This window comes from Rhinolophus ferrumequinum, chromosome 24, assembly GCF_004115265.2.
Source record: "Rhinolophus ferrumequinum isolate MPI-CBG mRhiFer1 chromosome 24, mRhiFer1_v1.p, whole genome shotgun sequence".
NCBI lineage: Eukaryota > Metazoa > Chordata > Mammalia > Chiroptera > Rhinolophidae > Rhinolophus > Rhinolophus ferrumequinum.
In genome coordinates, this window is record NC_046307.1 from 43,482,341 (window position 1) to 43,505,383 (window position 23,043).

At 56.9% G+C, this 23,043-nt stretch overlaps 1 protein-coding gene across 5 annotated transcripts in view; it reads left to right on the plus strand.

The window, feature by feature from the left end:
• MAD1L1 (mitotic arrest deficient 1 like 1) overlaps nt 1-23,043 on the plus strand; it is a 284,873-nt gene that overhangs the window by 4,510 nt on the left and 257,320 nt on the right. For all 5 annotated transcript variants that reach the window (XM_033096269.1, XM_033096268.1, XM_033096270.1 and 2 more), the window contains exons 3-9: nt 1,396-1,536; nt 3,720-3,899; nt 6,443-6,567; nt 7,561-7,642; nt 8,952-9,082; nt 9,205-9,319; nt 10,723-10,784. In XM_033096269.1, the coding sequence (XP_032952160.1) occupies nt 1,396-1,536; nt 3,720-3,899; nt 6,443-6,567; nt 7,561-7,642; nt 8,952-9,082; nt 9,205-9,319; nt 10,723-10,784 (836 nt within the window). The remainder of the gene's footprint in view (nt 1-1,395; nt 1,537-3,719; nt 3,900-6,442; nt 6,568-7,560; nt 7,643-8,951; nt 9,083-9,204; nt 9,320-10,722; nt 10,785-23,043) is intronic.

Consider the following 23,043-nt stretch of genomic DNA (forward strand, 5'->3'; position numbering starts at 1 on the left):
CACCAAATGTCACCAGGTGGGCATTGAAATGAGCAAGTATCGGAGGGTAAAGGAAGTGTGGACTCGGACCCGCAGTGAATGTGGGGGAGGGGGTGGAGAAAATGCCTCTTCTCTGACCGGGATTTCTCACCCTTGGCATTGTTGACATTTTGGGCTAGATAATTCTTTGTTTTGCAGGACTTCTCTGTGCATTTAAGGGTGTTTAGCACCATCCTGGACTCGACCCACTAGGGGCCAGTAGCCAACACACACGACTGCCCCCTCTTGAGCCCATCAGCAGTGTCTAGACGTCACAAGGTGTCCCTCACGGGATGGAGAACCACTTGCTGTAGCCCAGGTCTTCTCAAATTTTAATGTGCATGTGAATCCCTGAGCACATGTTTGAAAGGAAGGTTCTGGTTTGGTATCTCTGAAGTGCAGCCCAAGACTCTTCCTGTCTGTTACGTGTCCAGGAGGTGCTGCGTGCTGGGCCGCAGCCCATTCTTGGAGTGGTCAGACGCCAGCCTCTGGAAGTCGAGGCCCTGACAGACAGTGATTCTGTGTCTTCTGAGGCCCTTCAAGGCCGGAACTCACCTATATTTACCTGCCTTCCGAGGGAGGCGGACTTCTCAGATGGCCCCTGGTGGGTCACACTCTCTCCCACTTAATCAAATAGTTACTAGGTGTTGTGGCAACGGAATTTGCAAAGATAACTAAGATGATAAATCAGTTAACCTTAAGGGAGGGAGCGGCTGGGTGGGCCTGCCTCCGCAGGCGAGCCTCTGCAGTCTGGGCTGAGAGATCAGACCAAGGGGTCAGGTGCAGAGCAGGAGAGGGACCCACACGTGGGAGAGTGTCCCTGTGGCTTTGGAGCTGGAGAGGGCCACATGGCAGGGAGCGTGGGTGGTCTCTAGGAGCTACAGCAGCCTGTGGCTGACAGCCAGCAAGGAAATGGGCCTCAGTCCTAAAGCCACGTGAGTGTGGGCGAGGATCCTGAGCTCCGCGGAGAATAGCGCGGCGACTGCTGTGAACTTGGCCAGTGAGACTCTGCTCAGGGAGCCTGGCCGTGTGCGCCGGGCCTTCAGGCCACAGCTGGTGGCTCAGGTTGCGGCTGTGCTGTGCGGCTCAGTGTGGTCATTTCTTTCACAGCAGTGGGAAGCTAATGCACCCTCTTTTTAAAACCAAGCCTACACACTGTCACCTTGGAACTTGCCCTCGTCTTCTCCTTTGTCATCCATGCGCTTGCTGCCTCCCGGGGCCATCGCCCAACTAGGAACCCAGCTTCTTCATTCTTCTCCGGGGCTGGGCGCCAACCTTGTTGAGAGCAGGTGCCCAGGGAGTGAGTGCTGAGTGAGCCACTCGCCCGTTTTGACACCTACTGAGGACTATGTCTCTCCTTTGGGTGTGACCCACCAGTTGGAAGAGCGAGCAGAGCAGATCCGTTCGAAGTCTCACATCATCCAGGTGGAGCGCGAGAAGATGCAGATGGAGCTGAGTCACAAGAGGGCCCGAGTGGAGCTGGAGCGCGCGGCCAGCACCAGTGCCAGGAGCTACGAGGTGGGTGAGGCCAGCCAGTCCGGGAGTGCGAGTCGCGCCCCCAAACCTGCCCCTGCCTGACCCTGAGAAACGAGCTGTGCTCTTTAGGACATGGATGTCACTTCAAGGAGGGCAGACACGTGCTGGTAGCATCTCTCTGCGGGGCCTCCTGCTTTCCCCTCCCTCTGGAAGGTCTGGCAAAAATACCGGTGGCACGGGGGTGACAGGCTTAGAAAGTCACCAGGTCGCACAGGGGTCTTGGGTCTGCTCACATGGTTATAGGGCCTCAAAGCGAAGAGCCCCAGTCTCGGGGCTGCATCACGTTGCCCCTGGCTTGCGCACAGCAGGCGGGGAGAGCCAGCCCGTGACCCAGAGGGGTCGGGTTGTACCCTGTGTCCACATCCCTGCTCCCTTGCTTTGATTCACAGCACTTTGCAGGTTTGTCAGTTAGTGCTGATGCAGTGGGCGGGGTGTTGGGCTGCAAAACTTCTGGCCTCCGCTTTCCCCAAGGGCGAGGGTTGGCCCGCTCTTGCCTCACGTGGCACATTGGCATGCTTCCCGAGTCCCTGTAAAAATAACGGGTCCTCGAGGGTGTGCTGCTCACTGGATGTGTGTGAAGCTGGCAGGCAGGCTTCTGGCTGTGCTGCCTTGTGATGCGGCCTGTGGTGGGGGCTGCGGCCTTGGCACTGGCCCTGTCCCTGTGTGAGGCGGGCTGTCACTGAGGGTGTGGCTTGTCCTAGGAGGGACGCTGCTGGGCGGCCCGGTGTGGGGAGAGGCCTCGGCAATCTTGCAAGTGTCGGAGTGCTCTCTCTTAGGGGTCGGGAGGCAGCACGGGCCAGCGGACTGTGGGAACTAGTGTTGGTGGCTGGTGGCACTGCCCGGGCTCTCAGGTAGGAGGCATGAGTTGTGCAGCTGTTGGAGTTTCCCTGGGCCGTGAGTCCTTGAGGACGGGGCCTGTCCCTACTGCCTGGGATCTCCTGTGTCCAGCATAGGCTGCGGCACCTTTAAGGTGCTCAGAAAACACCTGAACAGTGAGGGAGGCTGCAGGGTCGTTGAATGTCTTTCTTGGGGAAATCCAAGGGTGCAGGGCTGACTGAGCTTAACCCTGGGGTCCCTCACTAAACATGGGCCTCTGCCTGAGAGGCCTTCCTTCCTTGCCATAGACAAGGCTGAAGGTGACCCCGGGACCACCCGAGCCAGTGATTTTCAAATTATTTCTGTGAGTCTTGGGCGTCTGTACTGGTTTATCAGGAACTGTCAGTTTGGCAGTGAGTGGGGAGGACAGTGAGTGAGAATCTCAATCCTCCCACCTGGAAACACCTAGTAGATGGGGAGATGTCGTGTATGGGGACCCACCTGGGCTGCCCAGGTGTGCTCAGCCGGGCAGGCCGAGTGGAGGTGCCCCGTCCCTCCCCGGGAGGTGTGGACCTGGGCTTGTGCAGCTCCCGCATCATGGACGGCGCCTTTGCTCGGGGCTGCCTCGCTGCTGGGCTGAGGTCCTGGAGTGAGCACTGGCTCTGAGCACGGTGGCCCTGGGTGTGCCTGGTGGTCCTTGGAGGGAGCTTCTGCAGGTCAGCTCCCTGATGAGAGGTCAGAGGTCAGCAGGGGCTGGCTCCACGGAGCCCCCAGGACGCTGGCTCCTGCTTTGTGGTCCCTTTGCCCCTCATGCTGACATTAACCTCCTCAGTGGCCCAGACGCCTTTATGACCCCCAGGGGACCCCAGGGTTCATCCGAGTGAAGAATCTCAGCTCTGCCCTACCTGCCCCTGAGGGGACGAGTGCAGGGGGCTTGGAAGGTTTGTAGGAGACGCCGTGCCCTCATGGCAGATGGGGGCCCTGGGTCAGCTGTGTCTGCCTGCAGGCCACCTGTCCGTGCCCGCCTGGGGCATGCCGGCTCGTCATATTGTGGCTTGTGTGTGGTCAGATGAAAGCTGCTGGTGCTGCCACAGCTTGGGCATCTTTCCGAGGTCAAGTCTGAGTTTGGGGTTTTCACGCCCCAACTCCCTGCAGATGGTCAAGTTGGCTAATGACACTGGGGTGATACATCTAAGTGTCCTCCCCGGTCCCTGGGCAAGAGCCGCGTGCTGTTGACTTTACTCCTGGCTCCTGGGCGGGTCTTCTCTGGGCCTTGGTCCTGGCCTGAGGGAGGGCGGGTGGGGTCTCCTTGCTCCCAACTGCTCTCACCAGGTTCTCCCTCTTGGCAGCGGGAGGTGGACCGCAACCAGGAGCTCCTGACACGCATTCGGCAGCTGCAAGAGCGGGAGGCAGAGGCAGAGGCGAAGATGAAGGAGCAGCTGGAGCGCAACAGGCTGTGTAAGCAGAGCCTGGACATGGCCAACAAGAAGCTGCGGGAGAAGGAGGACAGCCTGGCCCAGGCCGGCGAGGTGAGGGGACGTCTGCAGGACGCCATAGCACCACGGTGTTGTCCGTTCTTAACCCTGCTTCCCACGTGTGCACCCACTTTTCTGGGCATAGCTGTGATTATAGCAAAGATAGTCATTTTTTTATTCAATGGTTTTCAGTTAAGAACTTCTTTAGTCTTTGTAATTATGATTTTTAATGGTCGGTGAATCCATGTTTTGTCCTTTTCCAATGCTTTGGTTTCCTATACACACACTCCCTGCCGTCCAAACGTGTGTGTAGCAGATGGCTTCATGCATGTGGCTTTGGGACGCAGGCTCATCCTAGGAGCGGGGCTGTCGGCACCAGCCACCCGTTGCTGTCGCCCTGACGCCATTGCTGAGTATTCTAGTTCCACCGTAGCCTTCCTTGTCATGGTATCTTGGTGGTATCTTGGTGGTATCTTCTGGAAATACTTGTGTTGTTTTACTTCCCCTGAAGATGTAAGTAGGTGCCTCTGGATTTGCATTTCTCTGACTGTTAGCCAGCATCCGAGAGTAGCTTTGAAACCAGAGCCCAGACGGACTGTAGTGTCCTACTGTCTCTGTCAACTGAAGGTTGTATAAATTTTAGAAACAACCCAAACGTTGATGCTGGTGGAAATTGGACTCTTCTGACCTTCCCTGTCCTTTGCTGTGCAGTTTGAGGTCACAGTTGCTGCAAGAACGATGAGCCGTTGCCGGGGACGCAGGGGGCGTGATGGTTGGTGTTCTCTGTGTGGCAGGGCTTCAGAGCGGACCCCAGGTTGTTTCTGCCTTGGGAGCACTGGAGAGCATGTTACGGTTGTTTCTGCATCTGTCTTGTGCCGTGGGTGTTGGCAGGCGAGGAACCGGGATCGGCCTCAGCACAAGTTGCCCTCCCGTCCTTGATGTGCTCACCTATGCGCGGCCTGGCCCCGCGTCTGGGGCCCGTGGGGCAGATGAGTCCTGCACGCTGTTCAGTGAAGGGCAGGGAGTGTGTGTTACAAAGAGGATTTACAGAAGTTACAAAGAGGATTACAATGAGGATGCCAAATGGGGCCCAGGGTGGGAAAGGTCAGGGCCAGTTGGGATGCAGGATGACGAATGGTGCTTTCCTCCTCCTTGGAGAGGCCTTCCCTGGTCTCTCGGTCTAAAGTCCTAACCCTGCACCCCTCCCCGCAAGTGCCTCTCTTGTCACGGTGCCCTGGTTCCTCTGCTCACCACTCGCTGAGGTCGTCTCGTGGATGGCCTGGCCTCCCCATAGCCTTTGTCCTCCCTGGGGGCCGGCTGGCTGATCCCGGTGTCCCACTCCGCACAGCGCCTGGTGCCATGTGTGTTTTCTGGGTTCAGGAAGACTTCTCGAGCACGTGCTCATTGTTGAACGTATTTTAGTATCTTTGTTCTCTTTTGGTTCCCAGATTGGGAGTCAGTGTCATAAAGCAATAAAGCAGACTGTGCAGATGGATGGGGTTGGAGGCGTGGATGCTCATGTCAGCCTTTCCGGGAGGACGTGGGATGGACGGTGCTCATGGGTTTAAATGAGTCCCGGGTAGGACAGGTCAATGAGTGCAGTGGCCTCCTTGTCTGCAGAGGGTGCCCCCAGGGACTGCCAAGTGTCACTCACTGCGGTGAGTCGTCAGTCGGTTTTCTCACCCTCGCTTGTAGGATCCCTCGGGTTGACTTCTGGTTCCCAGAGGCGGATGTGGCAACATTTCCGCGGGGTAATTGACATGCCCTTTCTGAGTGGGCTCGCCTTTCCTGTTGGCTTGACCGGTGTGCTCTCGTCCCCTAGGAAAGCCACAAGGGCAGTGTAGTCCCCTGAAGGCTGCCTGGTGGGTACAGTCCGAGCTCAGGCTGGCGGTTCCACCTCCGAATGTCAGTGGGCTCGCTGTCCTGGAGGCTGTGCTCTGGGATGGCCCCCCGGGTGTCGGTTTTCCTTTCCAACCGCTTCCAGCCGGGGAGCTCGAGAAGCGCCTCTGGTAGCTCCTCCCCATTCTGTGTGACTTTTGTGGCATCGTTCTGAGGACATCCTCAGTTCCCCATGTCTGGCTTCTTGGGGGCACCTGGCTGTGGCATACAGGTGGCATCGTTAGCATGTAGCTGGAGTGGTGGCATGCTGTGGGGGGTTAGGGAAGGAATTCCAGGCTGAGAGACGACAGCAGGGTGTGGAGGGAGAGCTGTGCAGAACACACCGGGGACGTGAGGGTCCAGGTGGTGGGACATGGGGTGTGTGGGCGCTCCATGGACGGGGTGTCATGGGGCGTGAGGCCCCGGCCCGTCTTAGCCAGCAGCAGTTCTTGCTCCTGCGGCTGCTGTCACCATGACCCGTCTCCTGTTAACTTGGGGGAGCTGCAAGGAGGGCTTGGGCTGCTGCTCTGGGGCTGGGCTGGGGGTGATGTCTGGTCATGTTCCCGGAAGGAGCAGATGGCTCTGTCCCTGCCCTTGGGAGTGGGATGGGGGGGACAGGCTCTTGTGAGGGCATTTGTCCTTCTTTGTGGGAGGCGCAGGTGCATTCGTGCCCAGCAGCCCCAGTGTCCTCAGTGACGGTGTGTCCTGTTTGCTTTCAGACCATCAGTGAATTAAAGGGCAGGATCTCAGACCTGCAGTGGACTGTGATGGACCAGGAGATGCAGCTGAAGGGCCTGGAGTCGGAGAAGCAGGAGCTGCGGGAACAGCTGGACTTGCAGCACCGGTGAGTGAGTGTGGAGGTGTGTGGTCTCTGTGCCAGGGGCGCCTGCCCCCCTCGGCCCTGGAGTTAGCCTGGAGCCCGCGGGCGGAAGACCCGGAACAGGGAGAGCCAGGCTGGTCCTGTGCCCTCTGCCGGGTGAGCGCCCAGCCTGTGAGTGTCGCTGAAGCTCTGAGGACCGGCAGGTGTCCTCAGATGCCCTCTCCTCATGCACAGACTGGCGGGATCGGACCCTGAGGCCTCTGAGGCTAGGACCGGAAGTGCCAGAACAGAGAGGCATTTAAAGTCCTGCGACCAAGAAGGGGGGCAGTCATGGAGAGAGCTTCCAGAGCAGATGTGAGCTTTGAGTGAGGTTGTCGAGGCTGCGTGTGGCTGACGTCTCCTGCGGCGGGGCCGGTGGGTGGTAAAGGACAGCCCTGGCAGACAGCATTGTGAGCAGCAGAGCACAGGAGTGGGAAAGGACCCGCAGAGAGGAGGTTGGAGGACGGAATACTCTCCTGAAGAATTCGGCCTTTGTCTTGGCAGATGTTGTCCAGGGAGAGTTCTGGCTGCTCGGTGGAATCCGAGGGTCAGTCACGAGTGGGTCCTCGGCTGTGGCTGTACCAGGGCCAGCCGAGGCTGCAGCTGTGAGCAACTGTGGGGAGGGAGGAGAAAGGACCGTGCATGTGGTCTGGACTTACCCACCCACCCTGTCCTGGTGAGGAGACCAGGGCCACAGAGCCGCTGGCAGGGGCTAGAGTCCGGGATCCTGGAGCTGTCCCTGCAGGGAGTGCGTGGTGGGTGTGTGTGCATGCGTGTAGGTGTGAGTGTGTGTATATGCGAATGCATGTGTGTGCATGCGTGTGCGCATGTGGGTGTGAGTGCGTCTGTATGTGCGTGTGCACAAGTGCATGTGGGGGTGCATGCATGTGTCTACACTGGAGAACTTTTAGGGTGACGGGAATTGTTGGCCTCACCACATACCATGTTCTGCACGTCATAACACATTTCTCTGAATAGAAAATGGCAGGAAGCTAATCAGAAGATTCAGGAACTCCAGGCCAGCCAAGAATCGAGGGCAGACCAGGAGCAGCGGATCAAGGTGAGTTGCTTTGTTGCACCCCCGGCCTATGTTGTAGGCATCACAGCGGTGGTCTCAGCCCTCCTGCCACCTGTAGGTGTTTCTGAGCTGGGTGTGCTTGGTGGCATGTGGGGACAGTTGCTGCCTGTGTCCGCTGTGCCATTTACACTGATCGTCTCCTCGTGTGCCAGGCCTGTGCTAGCTGCTAGGGTTACCACAGTGAACGGGATGTTTCTGCTCCCAAGAAGTTCACGTTCTAGTGGATGAAGACCGAAGACACACACACGAAGAAGAAAGTAAACATGACAATTCGAGTAGGGACGAATGCTGTGAAGGGGATAAAATCAGCTTGCAGAGGCCACGCAGCTAGTGTGTGACTGAGCCATGTCTCAGAGCAGGTTGGCCTGACATGTTCTGGCTGTGCTGCTTCACTGAGGGAGGAGGACGCTGCCAGGGAGACGTGACTGCAGGAGGCATAGCTACACCTGTGCCCCCGGGCGGCTGGCTGCTGTGGCTCCCAGCTCCATCCTGTCCACCTCCCTTTCAGCTGTGCCTGCCGCTGTGTCAGCTTCTAGATTCCCCTCTCCCTGGCCTTTCAGGTGCTGGTCTGGCTGCAGTGCTTACCTGCCCGTCCTTCTGGGCCTTCCCTGCCGGCCCTCACCACTTCACGTCCCTGTTACACCTTCCCTGTCCCTTGTCCTGTCTGCAGCCCTGGGCCCACTTCTTAGGGTTCACTTGCCTGTACCACCCGATGCCTGTCTTTTACACCAAACTCTAAGCTCTTTCTTGCAGAGACCTCATTTGTTTTCTGTGTCACCCTGTCCCTTCTATTTGACCCAGTCCCTGGTACAGAGAGGGACTCCATTAGTGTTTGTTGAATGACTAGTCAGTCCTGGTCTCATACTCAGCCTGTTCTGTGACCTGTCACTAATGGATGCCAGCTGTCTCCATTGTATCCCAAGGGGACTAGAGATGGTACAGAAAAGGCCTCACTATGGAAAAGACTCTGTTTTCACATGTGCGTGTTAGAGTGACAGAAGCAGGTCTTACATGGGGGGGAGGTTCACTGGTATGTTTATTCAGGCAGACTTTGCTGAGCGTCCTTGTGCCAGCCGTGCACTAGGTTTCTGCCCCCGAGGGCAGCACTGCGCAGCGGCATGACGCTGTCCGGGGGTGCACCGTGGGCGCTGTGCTGGAAGTGAGCGCTGAGGACAGCACAGGCATGGGGTGTAGGCAGGACAGGCTTCCTGGAGGAGGGGATCTGGAGAGGTAACCAAGGACCTGGGCAGTTGGCTGTCCATGACTCTTCTCTGTCCCTGGCCTCAACCAGGATTTGGAGCAGAAGCTGACGCTGCAGGAGCAGGAGGCTGTGATTGTGAAGAACATGAAGTCGGAGCTGGTGCGGCTGCCCAAGGTGGAGCGGGAGCTGAAGCAGCTGAAGGAGGAGAACGCCTACCTGCGGTGAGGCCGCGCCTCCCTGGGCTAGATCTTGGGTGTGTGCATGTGCGGCTGGCGCTCCTGGGGCTCCTGCTCATCCCCAGGATACATGGCTGTTTGAGTGACTTTATTTCTGGCCCTGGCAGGGAGATGCGAGAGACCAACGGGCTGCTCAGGGAAGAAGTAGAGGGGCTCCAGCGGAAATTGGGGCGTCAGGAGAAGATGCAGGAAAATTTGGTTGACTTGGAGCTGGAGAAGGAGGTGAGGGCCTGAGCCGGAGAGCTGTTCTCTGCCGGGTGTCCTGTCATCCAGAGGACTCTTGATGTTTCTCAGTCCTACGTTCCAGCTGGTCCCCTAAAATATCTAAGTGCTGTGCTCATGTGAGCAGAATGGTGGCGCCCAAAGATGCCCATGTCCTGATCCCCAGAACTGTGAGTCTGTTATCTTGGGTGGCAGAGGGGCTCAGCATGCTGGTCAGCTGGCCTGTGGCAGTAGGTCGGCTCCCAGGCTTAGCCAGGTGGCCAGTGTGATTGCAGGTTCTTACATGTGCAAGAGGGTGGTGGAGGCGGTCAGAATGATGTCATCATGGGAGAAGGATTCCACCTGCTACTCCTGCTGCTGGCACCGAAGGTGGGGGAAGGGGCCGTGAGCCCAGGCACGTGGGCACCTTTAGGAGCTGGAAAAAACAAGGAAACAGATTCTTCCCTTAGATCCTCCAAAAGGCACCAGCCCTGCTGCCATCTCACTGTAGCCCAGTGAGGCCCCGGTGGTTGGACATGTGACCTGCAAAGCTGTTAGGTAGTAAATCTGTGCTGTTCTAAGCCACTCAGTAGCAGAAGGAAGACATACAAATGGTGCCTGAAAGAAGCATTGTTCCCACGGGGGCCCCTGAGATATCGTGTTTCCCCGAAAATAAGACTTAGCCAGACAATCACCTGTAATGTGCCTTTTGGAGCAAAAATTAATATAAGACTTGGTCTTATTTTACTATAATGTAAGACTTGGTCTTATATATTAATTTTTGTTCTAGAGGCACAGACTCACAGGGCTTCCTGGGAGATGGGTCAGTGTGGGCAGGTGTGTGAAATAACAACGGTGGGCCCGCCTGCGGGCCTGTTACCACCACCCCGCTCTCCAGGGCTGGCTCCCCCTGCCGTGCAGCCACGTGGACTGGTCATTCGGCCACGTCAGTGGGACAAGTTTGGCTGTTGGGCTCCGTCCATCTGCTCCAAGGTTTGGTCCTGAGGAGCACGTGGAAGATGCGTGAGAGGCAGCCAGTGCTTGTGGGCCCAGACGACTGCAGGACCAGCTAGGAGGCTGGTTTCTCCCCCATTGTCCCACATTCCTTTCAGTAGCCTGCTGGGATCTGACAGAATTATGGCTCCGAGAACGAATGAGGTGTAAGCTGCCAAGACTGGAAGTGACCTGTCTACTTTGGAGCCTACTCAGCTTTTCTGCGTTTAACTCAGAGAAGGGCTGGTTCCTTTACAGCCCTGGGGAGACGTAGGCGTCATCGTCATGGCAGTTCTGTGCGATGACGTTGGGCGTGAGGGACAGTCGCTGGTGGTGATGGTGGTGAAGCCGGACAGCAGGAGGGCTGTGGGGTCCGCGCACCGGAGGCGATGGGGGCACGGTGCTCTATTCCACCTTCTGTGTGTTTTCAGAGGCTGCTCGCGAAGCTGCAGAGCTGGGAGAGACTGGACCAGAGCACGGGCTTGAGCATCAGGTAGGCGGAGGGCGCCTGTGCCTGGGTGTGTTCCCCAGAATGGGCCCTGCCCTCCACTCTCCCCGGTGGCTGCTGGGGAAGCTTCCTGCGCAGGCCAGGCCGCTTAGGTGAACTGAGATACTTTCACAGTGGGAGGGAAATGAAGGCAGTGCCTTTCCCTGCCCAAGTCTTCATAACCTCCTCATTTGAATCGGAAGTGGGGGAGGGCCGGAAGCCTGGGGTGCGTGGGCTGAAGGGGCGCTGAGGGCTCTTGGCCTGGCCCAGCACCTCCTGCCCAGGACTGGTCGGCAGCGGGCCGTGGCTTGAAGGCTGCCCCTCAGCAGCCTGTCCTCACGTGCTACACTTCCCTCGCACTCCACCTCCTGGCCCCGTCCCGAGCCTGCTGAGCGAACTGTCAGGCCCACTGGCAATAAACGAGCTCTGCTGGAAGACACAGCCCAGGGTTTGCAGCCTGCTGCGTTGCTGGGCTTTGCAAAGGACTCTGGGTGTCTGAGGAAGCTGTCTTCTGGGGGAGTCACTCCTGGGAGGTACCTGTGATGAGTGCCGATGAACTGAGCTGTTAGGGGTGAAAACAGGATGGTGTCCCCGTCAGGCGCCTGCAGCAGCCTCCCCAGCTTGTCTGTCGGTCTCGTGCCAGCAGGTGTGGCAGGATGCAGAGTGGGGCGCCTTCTTCCCTGGGGGGCAGGATGGGCATCTTCACATCACCTGTCCTTCTGGGGGCCACGGCCCCTCTTTCTCCTGTGTCGCTTCACTGCTCCCAGCGCATCCGTCCCCCTGCACCCGGACTCCGCCTCAGCAGCTCTGGCATTGCCTGGTTGCTCCAGGGTGGGGTGGGGTGGGGTGCTGGGGAAGGTTGATCATTCTGATTAGTCCTGGAGCCTGGGGCACGGGCCTCTGGGGTTTGAAGGGCCTGTTGTTGTTTTACCTGCTTGCATGGTTTGAAGACTAGCTCTTGGTTGTCTTTCCTGGAAATGGGGCCAACAATGAGAACGTTCTTTAAAGAGCTGTGCTGTAATTACACCGTCGACTGCGGGTTCTGGAACCTGTGGCTGTCCCAGTTGGCATTGACTCCAGTTGTCCACCCTGGAAACGCCTCCTCATTTTCCTGCTGCCTCGCTGAGTCACAGACGACACACGAGGCTCTGTTTCCTCCTGAGCTGCACCTGCAGAACCCCGACTCACATCGGGTGGCCCCAGCAGGGCCTGAATGTTTTGTGCTTCCTCCTGTTCTCTGGGCTTATTAACTCCCGGGAAAGCATGCGTACTGCTCCCAGGGAGACTCGTCAGAAGGGGAGCCTCCGTGACTTCTTTCTTGTGTGGAGATCAGAGGCCAACTTGCGCCTGATCAGTTGAGCCTGCTGGAGTGTTTGAGGGCTGTGTGTGCCATCAGCACTCGACCTCTGTCAGACCGGCAGGCCGGCGCACAGCCCGTTGGGAAGTGCAGCTGCTCCTCGAGCCCTTTCGATCCCACTTGCAAACCTGAACCCCTGAGCGGGGTCGGCATGTGGGTGAGCCGCGTTTGCCGACTGCCTACCAGCCCTGCCAGCTGGGGCGGGGTGTCTCCCAGGCAGTGTTCTGGGTGGGTCCCTGCTGGTACGTGCTGTGTGCTCGCTCACCCTGCCCTCAGCGGCCAGGCCCTGGGATGGAGAGGAAGAGGGTGGTCTGCAGGTGGGGGTCGGACAGGAAAGGAGGGGCCTGCGTTTGTGGTGGCAAATAGGACAGCAGAGGCTGGGGTCCCGGCCTACTCGGGTTAGCGAGGGTTCCCCTCTTCCAGTCTGCACTGCTCTGGGCCAGTGTTCCCGTCATGCGGAAGGGAGAGGCGTGCTGTCCTCACGGTGCCTGTGGGGCTTAAACATGACTGTGCGCTTGGGAAGTGCCTCATGAACTGCAGGGCGGCCAGAGGCGGCCTTCCCCAAAGGCGGGTGGAGCGTCCTCGCAGCCCTCGGCTCCCGGGGCCCCTGTGAGGGCAGGTTTTCTTTCTTGTGCTTTGTGGTTGGTTGTGCCTGGGCCACCTCTGGGGGCCTCTTGGGCCCCATCTCCTCCTCACCTTCCCCATCTCCACTGGAACCTTGGGAGCAGGCCTTCCCCTCTGGCCACTTATGCTCCACTGAAGAGGATACGTGTGTCATCACGGGTGGGAGGTCTCAGACGTGTGTGAGGGTGGCTGTCAACGGCATCACCTAGAGCAGGGGTGTCCAAACTTTTTTCATCGTTTTTCACCAAGGGCCATATGCGGTAAAATACACCAACAGCCGGGCCACTCACTCGAGGTGAAGTACGTCTTGCCTCACCTGGTTTATTTAAGGAAACTAAATATATTTTTGGAATTTGCTGCGGGCCAATTAAAAATGGATTGCGGGCCACAGTTGGCCCGCGGGCCGCAGTTTGGACACCCCTGACCTAGAGAGTTCGGCATAAATGCAGACTCGTGGGCTGAACCTGGGCCCGGTGGGTCAGCCTCTCGATGCCCTGGGCTTGAGTCTTGGATTGACCTTGAATACTGTGAGGGTGGGGCTGCGATCTGTCTTTGCCATGTTTTGGGCGGTTCTTAGAGCTTTCTGAGCAGGGAGGGTGACTTGGAGAAACGCTTGTTTAATGACATAATTGGGCAGAGGGATACAGGACGCAGGGAGAGTTGGTGGGCACTGCTGTAGCATGGGGTCCCTGCAGGAGGGACGTGACAGGGAGAGGTGGCACTGTTTTGGGAGGCTGATGTCCTGGGTGCCTGGGTGGTTGGAGGGGGTCCGCCAGGAGTGGGTCTAGGCTGGATGCTCCTCTTCACCCTTGTGGGGTTCAGTGCAGCAGGGGTGACGGGCTGTCTCAGACCCTCCTCAGCTGTGGGTAGACATCTGTCAGGCCCCAGCCAGGCCTCAGGTATTGTGTGGTCTCTTATGCCTCAGCTTCCACATCTGTAAATGGAAGGGCTTTTCTAGAACACTGGTTTCTTACCAGGGGTGATGGATCTCCGAGAGCCTGATGAAAATCACAGATGTTCTCCTCATGAAACCGTATGATTGCTTGTATGATTGTCGCGTGTAGACACATGACTTTGCGTGCTAGTTTAGGGGCCTACTCTCCTGAAGTGTGATCAGCCAGCTCTAACTGACAGCAGTAAGTTCGGGTCCCCAGACGCCTGGAAGAAGCCTGGCCTGGTGGGCCTGAGTCTGTTCGGCCTTTAGGCGAAGGCACTGCCATTGTTTGGGGACCGAGGCACTCATTTGGGGCATGTCTGGACTCCAGGCTCTGGCCTGTGCCCAGTGTGTCCGTTGGTTTCTGAGAGCTGCCACCACTAGGTGGCACACGCCAATTGGTGATCCTGGCTCCCTGTGACCTGGAGAGCCATTGGTCCCTGGAGCTGCACAGGGTCCCCCGTCTGCATTTCTGGGTTTAGTCCTGCTGCCTGCAGCTCTTCCTGGCTCACTGCCGTCCCACCACGGGACTTCCTTGCCCAAATCAGGGTTTGGTTGTGCAGGGGTGTGGGCGTCTGTGGTCTCACAGTTCCTGCCTGCCTTAGGGTGGCCAGCGAGCCACTGTTGACTGTTTCACACCTACTCTGTTCTTGACTAGACCCCTTAAACCGCTGGGGTCTGTGACCATGTATGTTCTGCCAGGGTGCTCCTCTGTGGACAGGACTGGGGGGTCTCCCGGGTTCCCAGGGGCTTGTGGGAACAGAGTCGGAACAGAGATCAGTTCTGTCACCTGGAGAGACCAAAACCCCCAGAGTCCACGTGGCAGGACAGTGGTCACCCTCCTCCAAATTTGGGGTTTCTGACACCCCGAGGAGCCCAGAGATAGTGGGAGAGGGGGGTGGGTGAGGTGGCTGGTGGGTAACCAGTGGAAGCCGATAGCGAAGCCCCTGGGCCGAGTCTCCTCGTTTGCCAGAGAAACCTGTGCTCCCTGGGGATGCCTGTCACCTTGTCTGCGGCATACAGGCCACGTGGGTCGGAGGCAGGTCGACTGTCAGCACTTTGAGAGTCCTGGGTACGAGGGAATGCTGGGCGTGGGCTGGGGCGAGTGGGGGCCTGTGTGCTGGGGAGGACACTGGTGGGTGAGTTCAGTGCTTGGACGGTCTCCCAGGGCTTTGAAAGGTGGCCTGAGGGACTTCGCAGCAGTGTGGGGAGCTGTGAGCAGCGTGGTCAGCCAGGGGATGATAAGAAGGTCCTGAATGAAGGGGGACGCCAGGAAGCACCTTCCATGCGTCAGTGTCAACCTGGGAAGGACACCTGGAGTGCTGAGAAAGGAGGAGTAACAGAGAGGCCGACTGGACATACGGAGCGAAAGTGAGTTCATCCCCGGAATGCAAGGATGCGGACCTCACAAAACCCATTAATGCAGTTTACTGTTGCAGTGAGGAAAGGGGAAAACATGACGGTGTCAGCAGGTGCAGAAGAAGCATCTGTGACAACTCAACAGCCGTTCAAGATTAAAAACTCTTAGCAAACTAGGAATAGAGGGGCCTTCCTCAGCCAGATGGAGGTCATCCGCAAACGCCTACAGCTAGCACGAGCTTCTGCTGCAAGACGAGTGCTCCCGCAACACGGGTGAGACGAGGCCGTCTGCTCGCTCCTGACGTGCAGTGTCAGAGGTCCGAGCCCATGCAGGGAGGTGAGAAAAAGAGAGAAACCTGTGTCTCTGTTTGGAGATGACGTGATTATGTCGAAAACCCCAAAGAATCGATAAGAAGCCACTAGAACTAAGTGAGTCTAACAGGTTCACAGAGTATGAGCACAATGGACATAAAGAGCGTGGCTTTCTACATACTGGTAACGAGCAGTTGGAAGTACATACTAGTTACAGTAGCATCAAAAGACATGAAATCCTTGGGGATAAATGAACAAAATATGTGTAAGATCTGTCCCTTGAAAACTATAAGATGTTGCTGAGAGAAATTAAAGATAAAAGTAATATAAATAAATGGAAAAGACATTGTTCATGGATTAGAAAAGTCAATGTTGTTAAGATGTCAGTTTGCTAAACTCGATCCCTACATTTAGTGCAGTCCCAATCAAATCCCCGCAGGCTGCTTTGGCAGAAACCGGCCTCAGCTGATTCTACAATTTCTGTGGGAATGCAGGGACCTAGGAGAGCTAGAACAGTTTGGAAAAGAACAAGTTACAGGGCTTCTAAGGGCTGGGAAGACACTGGGATGTGCATTGATCAGGCGTGCGGCAGGAGAGACCTGTCACTCAGCGGGGCAGAGAAGGTTCAGGAAGAATCCAAGAGTAGAGAGTCGATTGATTGTCGTCTGAGGTGACACGGTTTTTCAGTGGGACAGTCTTTTCAGCCAGTGGTGTAGAAACAACGGGTGTCTGTATGCACACATGCAGAGATCTTGTGCCGTACACCGAGCTTGACTCAATGGTGCTTAGGCCGAAATGTAGAAACCGAAACTTCTGGAAGCTTTGGCAGAGTTCCTAGGTCATAACAAACCTGAACGGTAAGGGGAAAAAAATGATATGTTAGCCTCCATCAAAATTAAAGTTTTGCTCTTAAAGAGATTTAAGAAAAAGAAAAGGCAAACCATGGACCAGGAGAAAATATTTGCAATGCGTATGTGTGACTGAGGCCTTATATCTACAACATATAAAAGATTTTTCCAAATCAGTAAGGAAATGACCAAATTAGAAAAAATGGGCAAGAGACTTGGAGCAAATAAGTTTACAAAAGCAAACATACAAATGGTACCATGTTTCCCCGAAAATAAGACCTAGCCAATCAGCTCTAATGCGTCTCTTGGAGCAAAAATTAGTATAAGACCCGGTCTTATTTTACTATGATATAAGACCCAGTCTTATATAATATAACTATAATACAGTATAATACAATTAGTTTTTGCTCCAAAAGACACGTTACTGCTGATTGACCAGCCAGGTCTTATTTTCGGGGAACATGGTCGATGGAGATGAAAGCTGCCCAGCACCATTGTCATTAGGGGACGACGAGGTAAGACCATGGGAAGCACCACTGAGCCTGCAGGGCGGCTGAGACGAGGCCTGACCACACGAGCTGTTGCAGGTGTGAGGCAGCTGGGACTCTCCCCCAGTGCCGGTGCGTGTGCAAAACGACACAGCTACTGTGGGGACCGTCGGCAGCTTTCTGGGCATTTACAGTATGACCCAGCATTTGCCCAGGAGAGATGAAAACGTGTGACTCGCAGACTTGTCAGTGCATGGTCATAGTGGCGTCTTCAGAATCACCGCAACGCGAAACCACGGGAGTGCCCTCAGCATCGGGAGGTGAGTGCATCAGTGGACCTCGGCGTTCCTCCAGTGGGCTCTGACTCAGCGGTAAAAAGGGACAGGCAGCTGCTGCTGCAAAGAAACGCGACTGAATCTCCTTTGCTGAGTAGAAGAAGCCAGACACGTTGAGTTCACACTATATGGTGCCACTCATCTGAAATCTTTCAAAAGGCAAAACTGACCTGAAGTGACAGAAAGCGGATGAAAGGTACTTCAGGTCTGGGGCTGGGGTACGAATGGGGCAGGAGGGTCCCTCATGGGTGCTGGACGGTGCCTGGGACTGCTGGCAGCGGCTACACAGGTGTCTGCATCCTGCACCTGCATCACTCCTCAGGCAAGCCGGGCCGCGAGCCCTGAGTGGTTGCTGTGGTGATGAGCTGTGAGGGGGAGGAAAGGCCTCGGAGGTGGCTCGGACGAGCCGGCAGCGCATGGGGTGCTTTTTGCAGCCTTCATGTTGGGAAGGGACCCTCCCTTGAGCTTGTCAAAGGCCCGTGGGCAGCAGGGACCTGCCAGACTGCCAGTTTGCCTGGGCCTTGGGGACTTGGGGACTGCCAGGTATGGGCTGCGGGAGGTCGTAATTTCATGGGCTTGATGAAGACAGCCAAGGGAGGCCTCACCCAGGGTGCCCTGTCACAGCTCCCTGGCCATCTCCCTGTGCTCAGTGCTGCCCGAGGGGCCATTCCCTGAGAATGGGACTGACAGCTGTCCCCAGAGGTGGGCAGCCGGGTGAGACTGCTGTCCCCTCGTCTATCCTTCTAGGCAGTGCCTGGTAAGTTCCTGTGTGTCTTTCTAGAATGTGGGTGCACACACAAGTTTTTGTGTACCCGTTTGCGGTGGCAGTCCTTCTGGAACACTGCTGTGCACATAGCTTTTTTCCGTTGGTTCCTGACAATGTTTTGGCTCCAGCACAGACTTTTAAAGAGCCACGTGGTGCTCTGTAGTGTGGATGAGCTCGGACTTTCCTCAGTCCCCTGTTGAGGCACATTGAGGTTGTTTCCAGTGGGTGTATTTTTCCCCCCAATATTCAGTGCTGTATTGGCTGGATAAATTCTTAGAAGTAGGGTTTTTACCTCCAAAGATACATGCTTTTGCAGTTGAAGATCGTGCTAAATCGCCTCCAAAAACGCTGTCCTCCTTCCCGTCCCCATCAGGCTTTGGGCAGGCGCTTGCAGAGGTCTCGCAGAGTTCCAAGTGCAGTGCTGTGCATGAGGACAGGGCTCTCCAGTGCTTCGGCTTTTACAGCGCTCATTTGGCAGTTCTTCTGGGGGGGGCCCTCACTAAATAAGCCTGGAACGCATGTTGAGTCTCTGCAGGCGTCCTCTGAGATTGGAGAGGCCGTCACTGGCTCTGGGTTGGGCTCCTTCTCCGTCCCTTGGTGCCTGAGCCTGGCCTGGTCGCAGTCAGGCTGGGAGGGTGTAATAACGCCTGTCAGGATGAGTGCAGCTTGGATGAAATTGAGGGGCTGTAGAGGGGCTGGCGTGGGGGAACTGAAAGGCAGACGGGTTTTGCTGGCTCTGAAGCCTGCCAGCTGCACCCCCCCTGCCTCCCCGAAACTGCTGACCCATCACCTGGAGTGAAAATTGGGAACTGACAAGGGCTGACCTGGACATTTCCCAAAAGCATTTGTAGGCTGGCCAGATGACAAGTCTTGGGGACCGGTTTCCCCTGATGTGTGAGGCCAATTAGGAGGACAGCGAGGGGGAGTGCACGCCTTCCTCCTAAGAAAGGGTCTTATTGACCCGCCTGGACATTTGATTACCCCAGTGACTGTGCTCCCGATTTCTCATTAGCTGGGTATGGGCTGATCAGTCCACGGAGCGCTGTTGGTGCTTGGAAAGGTGGCTGAACTGTCAGGTGCCTTGGCCTCTTTTAATTGGTCACGTTTGCTATTCTTTGGAGGTACAGGGGGGCGGGGAGGGGAATGTTGTACCTTCTGGGCGCTGTGAGCCTGGCCCTTCTGGTTTGAGCTTCGGTGGTCTCAGCCGAATGCCTTTTTATTGCTCGTTCGTTTCTTCACTCATTCGTTCATTCATCATGAGCTGTTGTCATGGAGCCGAGGGGCTGGAGAACTCCATGCAGCTCTCCCTCAGGCCTGCGTGTCTGTGTTGTGTGGGTTCCCAGGCCCCTGCCGCCCCAGAGGTGCGAGGGTCCTGCCCCCAGGGCTGTGCCAGCAGGGCCCAGACTGCTGTAGCCCTTCCCGTCCCCCTGGAGGCTAACAGCAGAAGCAGCTGTCCCCATGTGTTCACCACGGTTGTCCTTGGAACAACTCCTTGTGGTGGCCGAGGACCGCTTCTGTCTGCCTTGGAAGTTGTGTTTTTCTTTACTGGTTGTTCTCCAACTGAAGACTTGTGAATGAAGAGCAGGGGTCCAATGGGCATTTTATAAACTCTTGGTGAGTGAGTGAGGGAGGGTGTCACGACTGCTTTTGTGCATTTGTGTCTAGTTGGTGGTGACTTGGAGTGGGACCTCTCTTGGCTTTGTGGCCGCTGTGACAAGGCCCCTGTGTTACCCACGCTGTTGTGTCCCTGTGGGAGTCAGAAAACAAGCACAGCAGAGCGCTTCCTGACAGCTGTCATTTTTCAGTGGCAGCCCCATCCGGGGCTCAGGGGAGCAGTCTTGTCGTCGCTGGCACCCCGTTGAGGTTTTGGTGCGTTAGATGGCCGGCCTCTGCCGCCTGGCAGCAGCGCATTTGTGCGGAGGCAAGGTGTGCAGGGAGCAGCACCTGACAGCCCGCTCGTGCCCACTGGCCCCTGCGGCTTTGCTCCAGGTGGATTTGGGCGGCTGCAAGCTCTGTCGGAGACCCCAGGTGGGACCCCAGCAGTGCCGTCTGCTCTGGCTGTGTACGCTCAGAGCAGGCCCTGTGGCTGTCGGCTTCATAGCATTGTGGGGAATATGGAAGAGGAGTGCTTTCTAGAAGACCCTCGACCCGACTTGAAGAGTAGTTTCTTTGAAGAAGTTGCCTGGCTTCTTCCTTTCTCCCTGCACTACTTCGCAGTCTCTCGCGGTGCCGGGTCCAGGCTCAGCCGCTCGTCCGCCCCTCCCGGGAGCTCTTGGGTGAGTCTGGTTCATCGCATCACTGGGCCTGGTGCATTGAGCCTCATGAATGTCCGTCGTGGGAGGTGGGTGCATGGGAAGCTGCTGTTTGATCTGGCTGCCCCTTCCTCAGGCCTGAGTCCAGAGAGCTTCACAATCAGGGACCTGGAGGTGGTGCCAGGGGAGCTGCTGGCTTCCCACCAGTGGGCGCTCTTCTCACCAGGCTGGTTTCTGTGTGTGCTTTGCAGGGAGAGCCGGCTGTTGGCACCTCCTCCGAGGACCCTGAGCTCCTGGGACCTGCCAGCAGCTGGGGCTGCAGAGGGCATGTCTGTCCTGCCTGTTTAGACACTGTTGCTTCTTCTGAGACTCCCCAGTCCTGTGGCCCATGGTGGGGACCAGACCTTGGCTTTGGGTGTGGTCCCTGCGCTTTCTGGCCTCAGAAGCTTTGGGCAGCCCAGACCCCATCTCAGCAGCCCAGCATTTGAGCAAGATGAGGGCCACATTGTGCCCCGCGCACCTGCCCCCACCGCCAGGGCTGCCAAATTACAAATAGAGTGCACATGGGAAGGGTTTTATAAGGTGTCAGACGCCCTGACGACTTTCAGAACTGACTGGGCACAGTGCATCCATTCCAGTCCGACCCTTTGCTGGGGGGTCGAGCAGGGCATGGGACCTCCTTGGCCCAGTCTTGGTGGCCAGTTGACTGAGGCATGGGGTGCTGCTCCCTTGCTCTCGTGAAAGGTGAGAAGGTTTAGCTGTCCAGGGAAAGCAGTGCGTTGTATGGTCTTAATTGTAGCTGGCTCAGAAGACCTTGGCGTGTATTTTAACGTCCTCAGCCTTTGGGCATGGAGACTTTCAAACTTAACTCACGTGGGAGAGTTGGGGAAGCTTTACCTGTTAAATGGATATTTTTAAAGAATGACCAAAAGGGGCTACAGCTTGGCTATTAAAACTACCTTTTTTAGTAACAAGAGCTTTTGCAATAATCAGTTAAAAAAGTAACTTTTCAAAGTAGCTGAGTGCTTTTTTATAAACCAAGAAGTTGTATGTGCTCTTGGCACTGAAGTATCTGGGCGGGAAGTGGTATGAGTGGCTCTTACTTCTTGGGTCATCGGCGTGGACGCTCCCACGTGTCTGTACGTGCAGGCCCATGGCAGTGTGGGTGAAGGAGAGCTCGCTCATGATCTCATGCCGGCTTGGCCTGAGACCTGCTTTGGCCGAGGTTCTCTGAGGCTGCGTGGTGCTGGTTGCTGTGCCCTGGGGCCTTCAGTCTAGTCAGCAGAGGAAGACTGGCCCTGAGGGGATGGCGGCCCACTGCGCCCCGTGGGGAGGGTGGGCGGGGCTGTGGGAGCTGGGTGGCAGGGCTGGAGGTGGCACGCAGGAGCACTGCAGAAGCAGGTAGAGGTGTTGAAGGGCAGGTGTGGTGTCGGCGAGGGGGTTGGGGGGGGTGGGTGGTTAGGGAGGGCATCCTGGGCAGCAAAATGGCATGAGCCGCGCTGCGTGTGCTGCCCGTCTGGGGGGCGAGGTGGAGTGGTGTGGCCCCACCCTTTGTGTGGGGGAGCTGTGGGCAGGCGGGGGCCTGCGTGGGCTTTGCTGAGCGGGCAGTGAGAAGAAGCCTGTCCCGCTTCTGGGCAGTGGAAGGAGCTGGAACCTCCCGCGCTCTCCACTCTCCTGTCTGGTTTTGTGTAACAGGTGGCAGACTTGGTGGGGAGGTGGTGTCACAGTAACACCGCCTGAGGCGGCTTAATTTTTCAGGTGCATCTGCACGCTGCAGTTTCACTGTTTGTGAAGGTTGTGTCTTGAGCGTCCCCTGCTGCTGTGGGTGGCTCTTTATTGGAGGGCACGTTCCGTGCATGGACACGGCCCTGACAGACGTAGTCGGAGGCCAGGCATCTTCGGACGCGAGTGTGATGCCTCGGGGGCAGGGGGGCTGAGGGGTGTCCTCTGGCCTTTGGAGGACGGTCATGGGAGACTCGGAGCATTTCAGGTCTGTAAGGCCCGGAGAAGCTGTGAGCAGGGGAGGCGTTCACACGGCTTGGCATTCTGCAGACACGGCCTCCTCTGCCCTCCGCTGCCAGCCTCCCTTCCGCAGGCTACCGGCGTCACCAGTCTCAGGTGCGTTTCCCAGGGGCTGTGTGCATCTTTCAGCCTGTGTGTGTGCTGCGCTTCCTCCTTACCCCCACTTACATGTGCGTTCTGGAACTCTTTCCACGTCAGCAGAGAGCTCGCTTGGTAGCGGCACTCAGTATTTGTTGGCATGGGTAGTGTTGAGTTAGGGGCTGGTAGGAGACTGCCCTCACTCCTGAGTTGGGGGGTCTCCAAGACCACTTGGAGGGCTCGCAGAGACAAGCTCTGTGCTCACAGTTATGGCTTGTCACAGGGGAGGGCAGAATCATGTCGGACTTTGGACAGACCAAGCTCAGGTGGGCAGTGTGAGGTGACTTGTCTTAGTTCCCATCCTTAATTGCACTTCTGAGGAAATAAACCTTGTTCCAGCCAGCTTGCTTTAATGACTTGTTCATTAACACCAGGAGAATGAGGCCTTTTCTCTGGAAGCCTGCTTTTTATTGGTCAATAATTCTATCTGCTTTGTTGGCAGTGTGTTTTCTTCTTGCCTGTGGAATGGCCCTAGAAGCCTTTGCTGGCAGTTGTACTCCTATATCATGTTAGTCTGTGTTAATTGGTGGTAGGACTCCTAGGCCACAGGTTGTCCTTGCTGAGGGTCCCCAGTGTCTGTCCCAGCACACTTGACTTGGGGTTTCCATGAGCAGAATGCTTGCTGGGCCTGGGGAGGTCTGGCTGAGCCTGGGCCTTACAGGGCAGTGGATGTGTCCTGGGCACAGCCAGCCCTGGCACATGGTCCTTGCCCTCGTGGGAGGTACACGCTCTTGAAAGCATCACACACACATGTATGAAGCGGTAGCCAGAGCCAGGAGAGAGGTGTCCTGTGCTCCAAGGGCTTTCACGGGGGCCTCACCTAGGGGAGA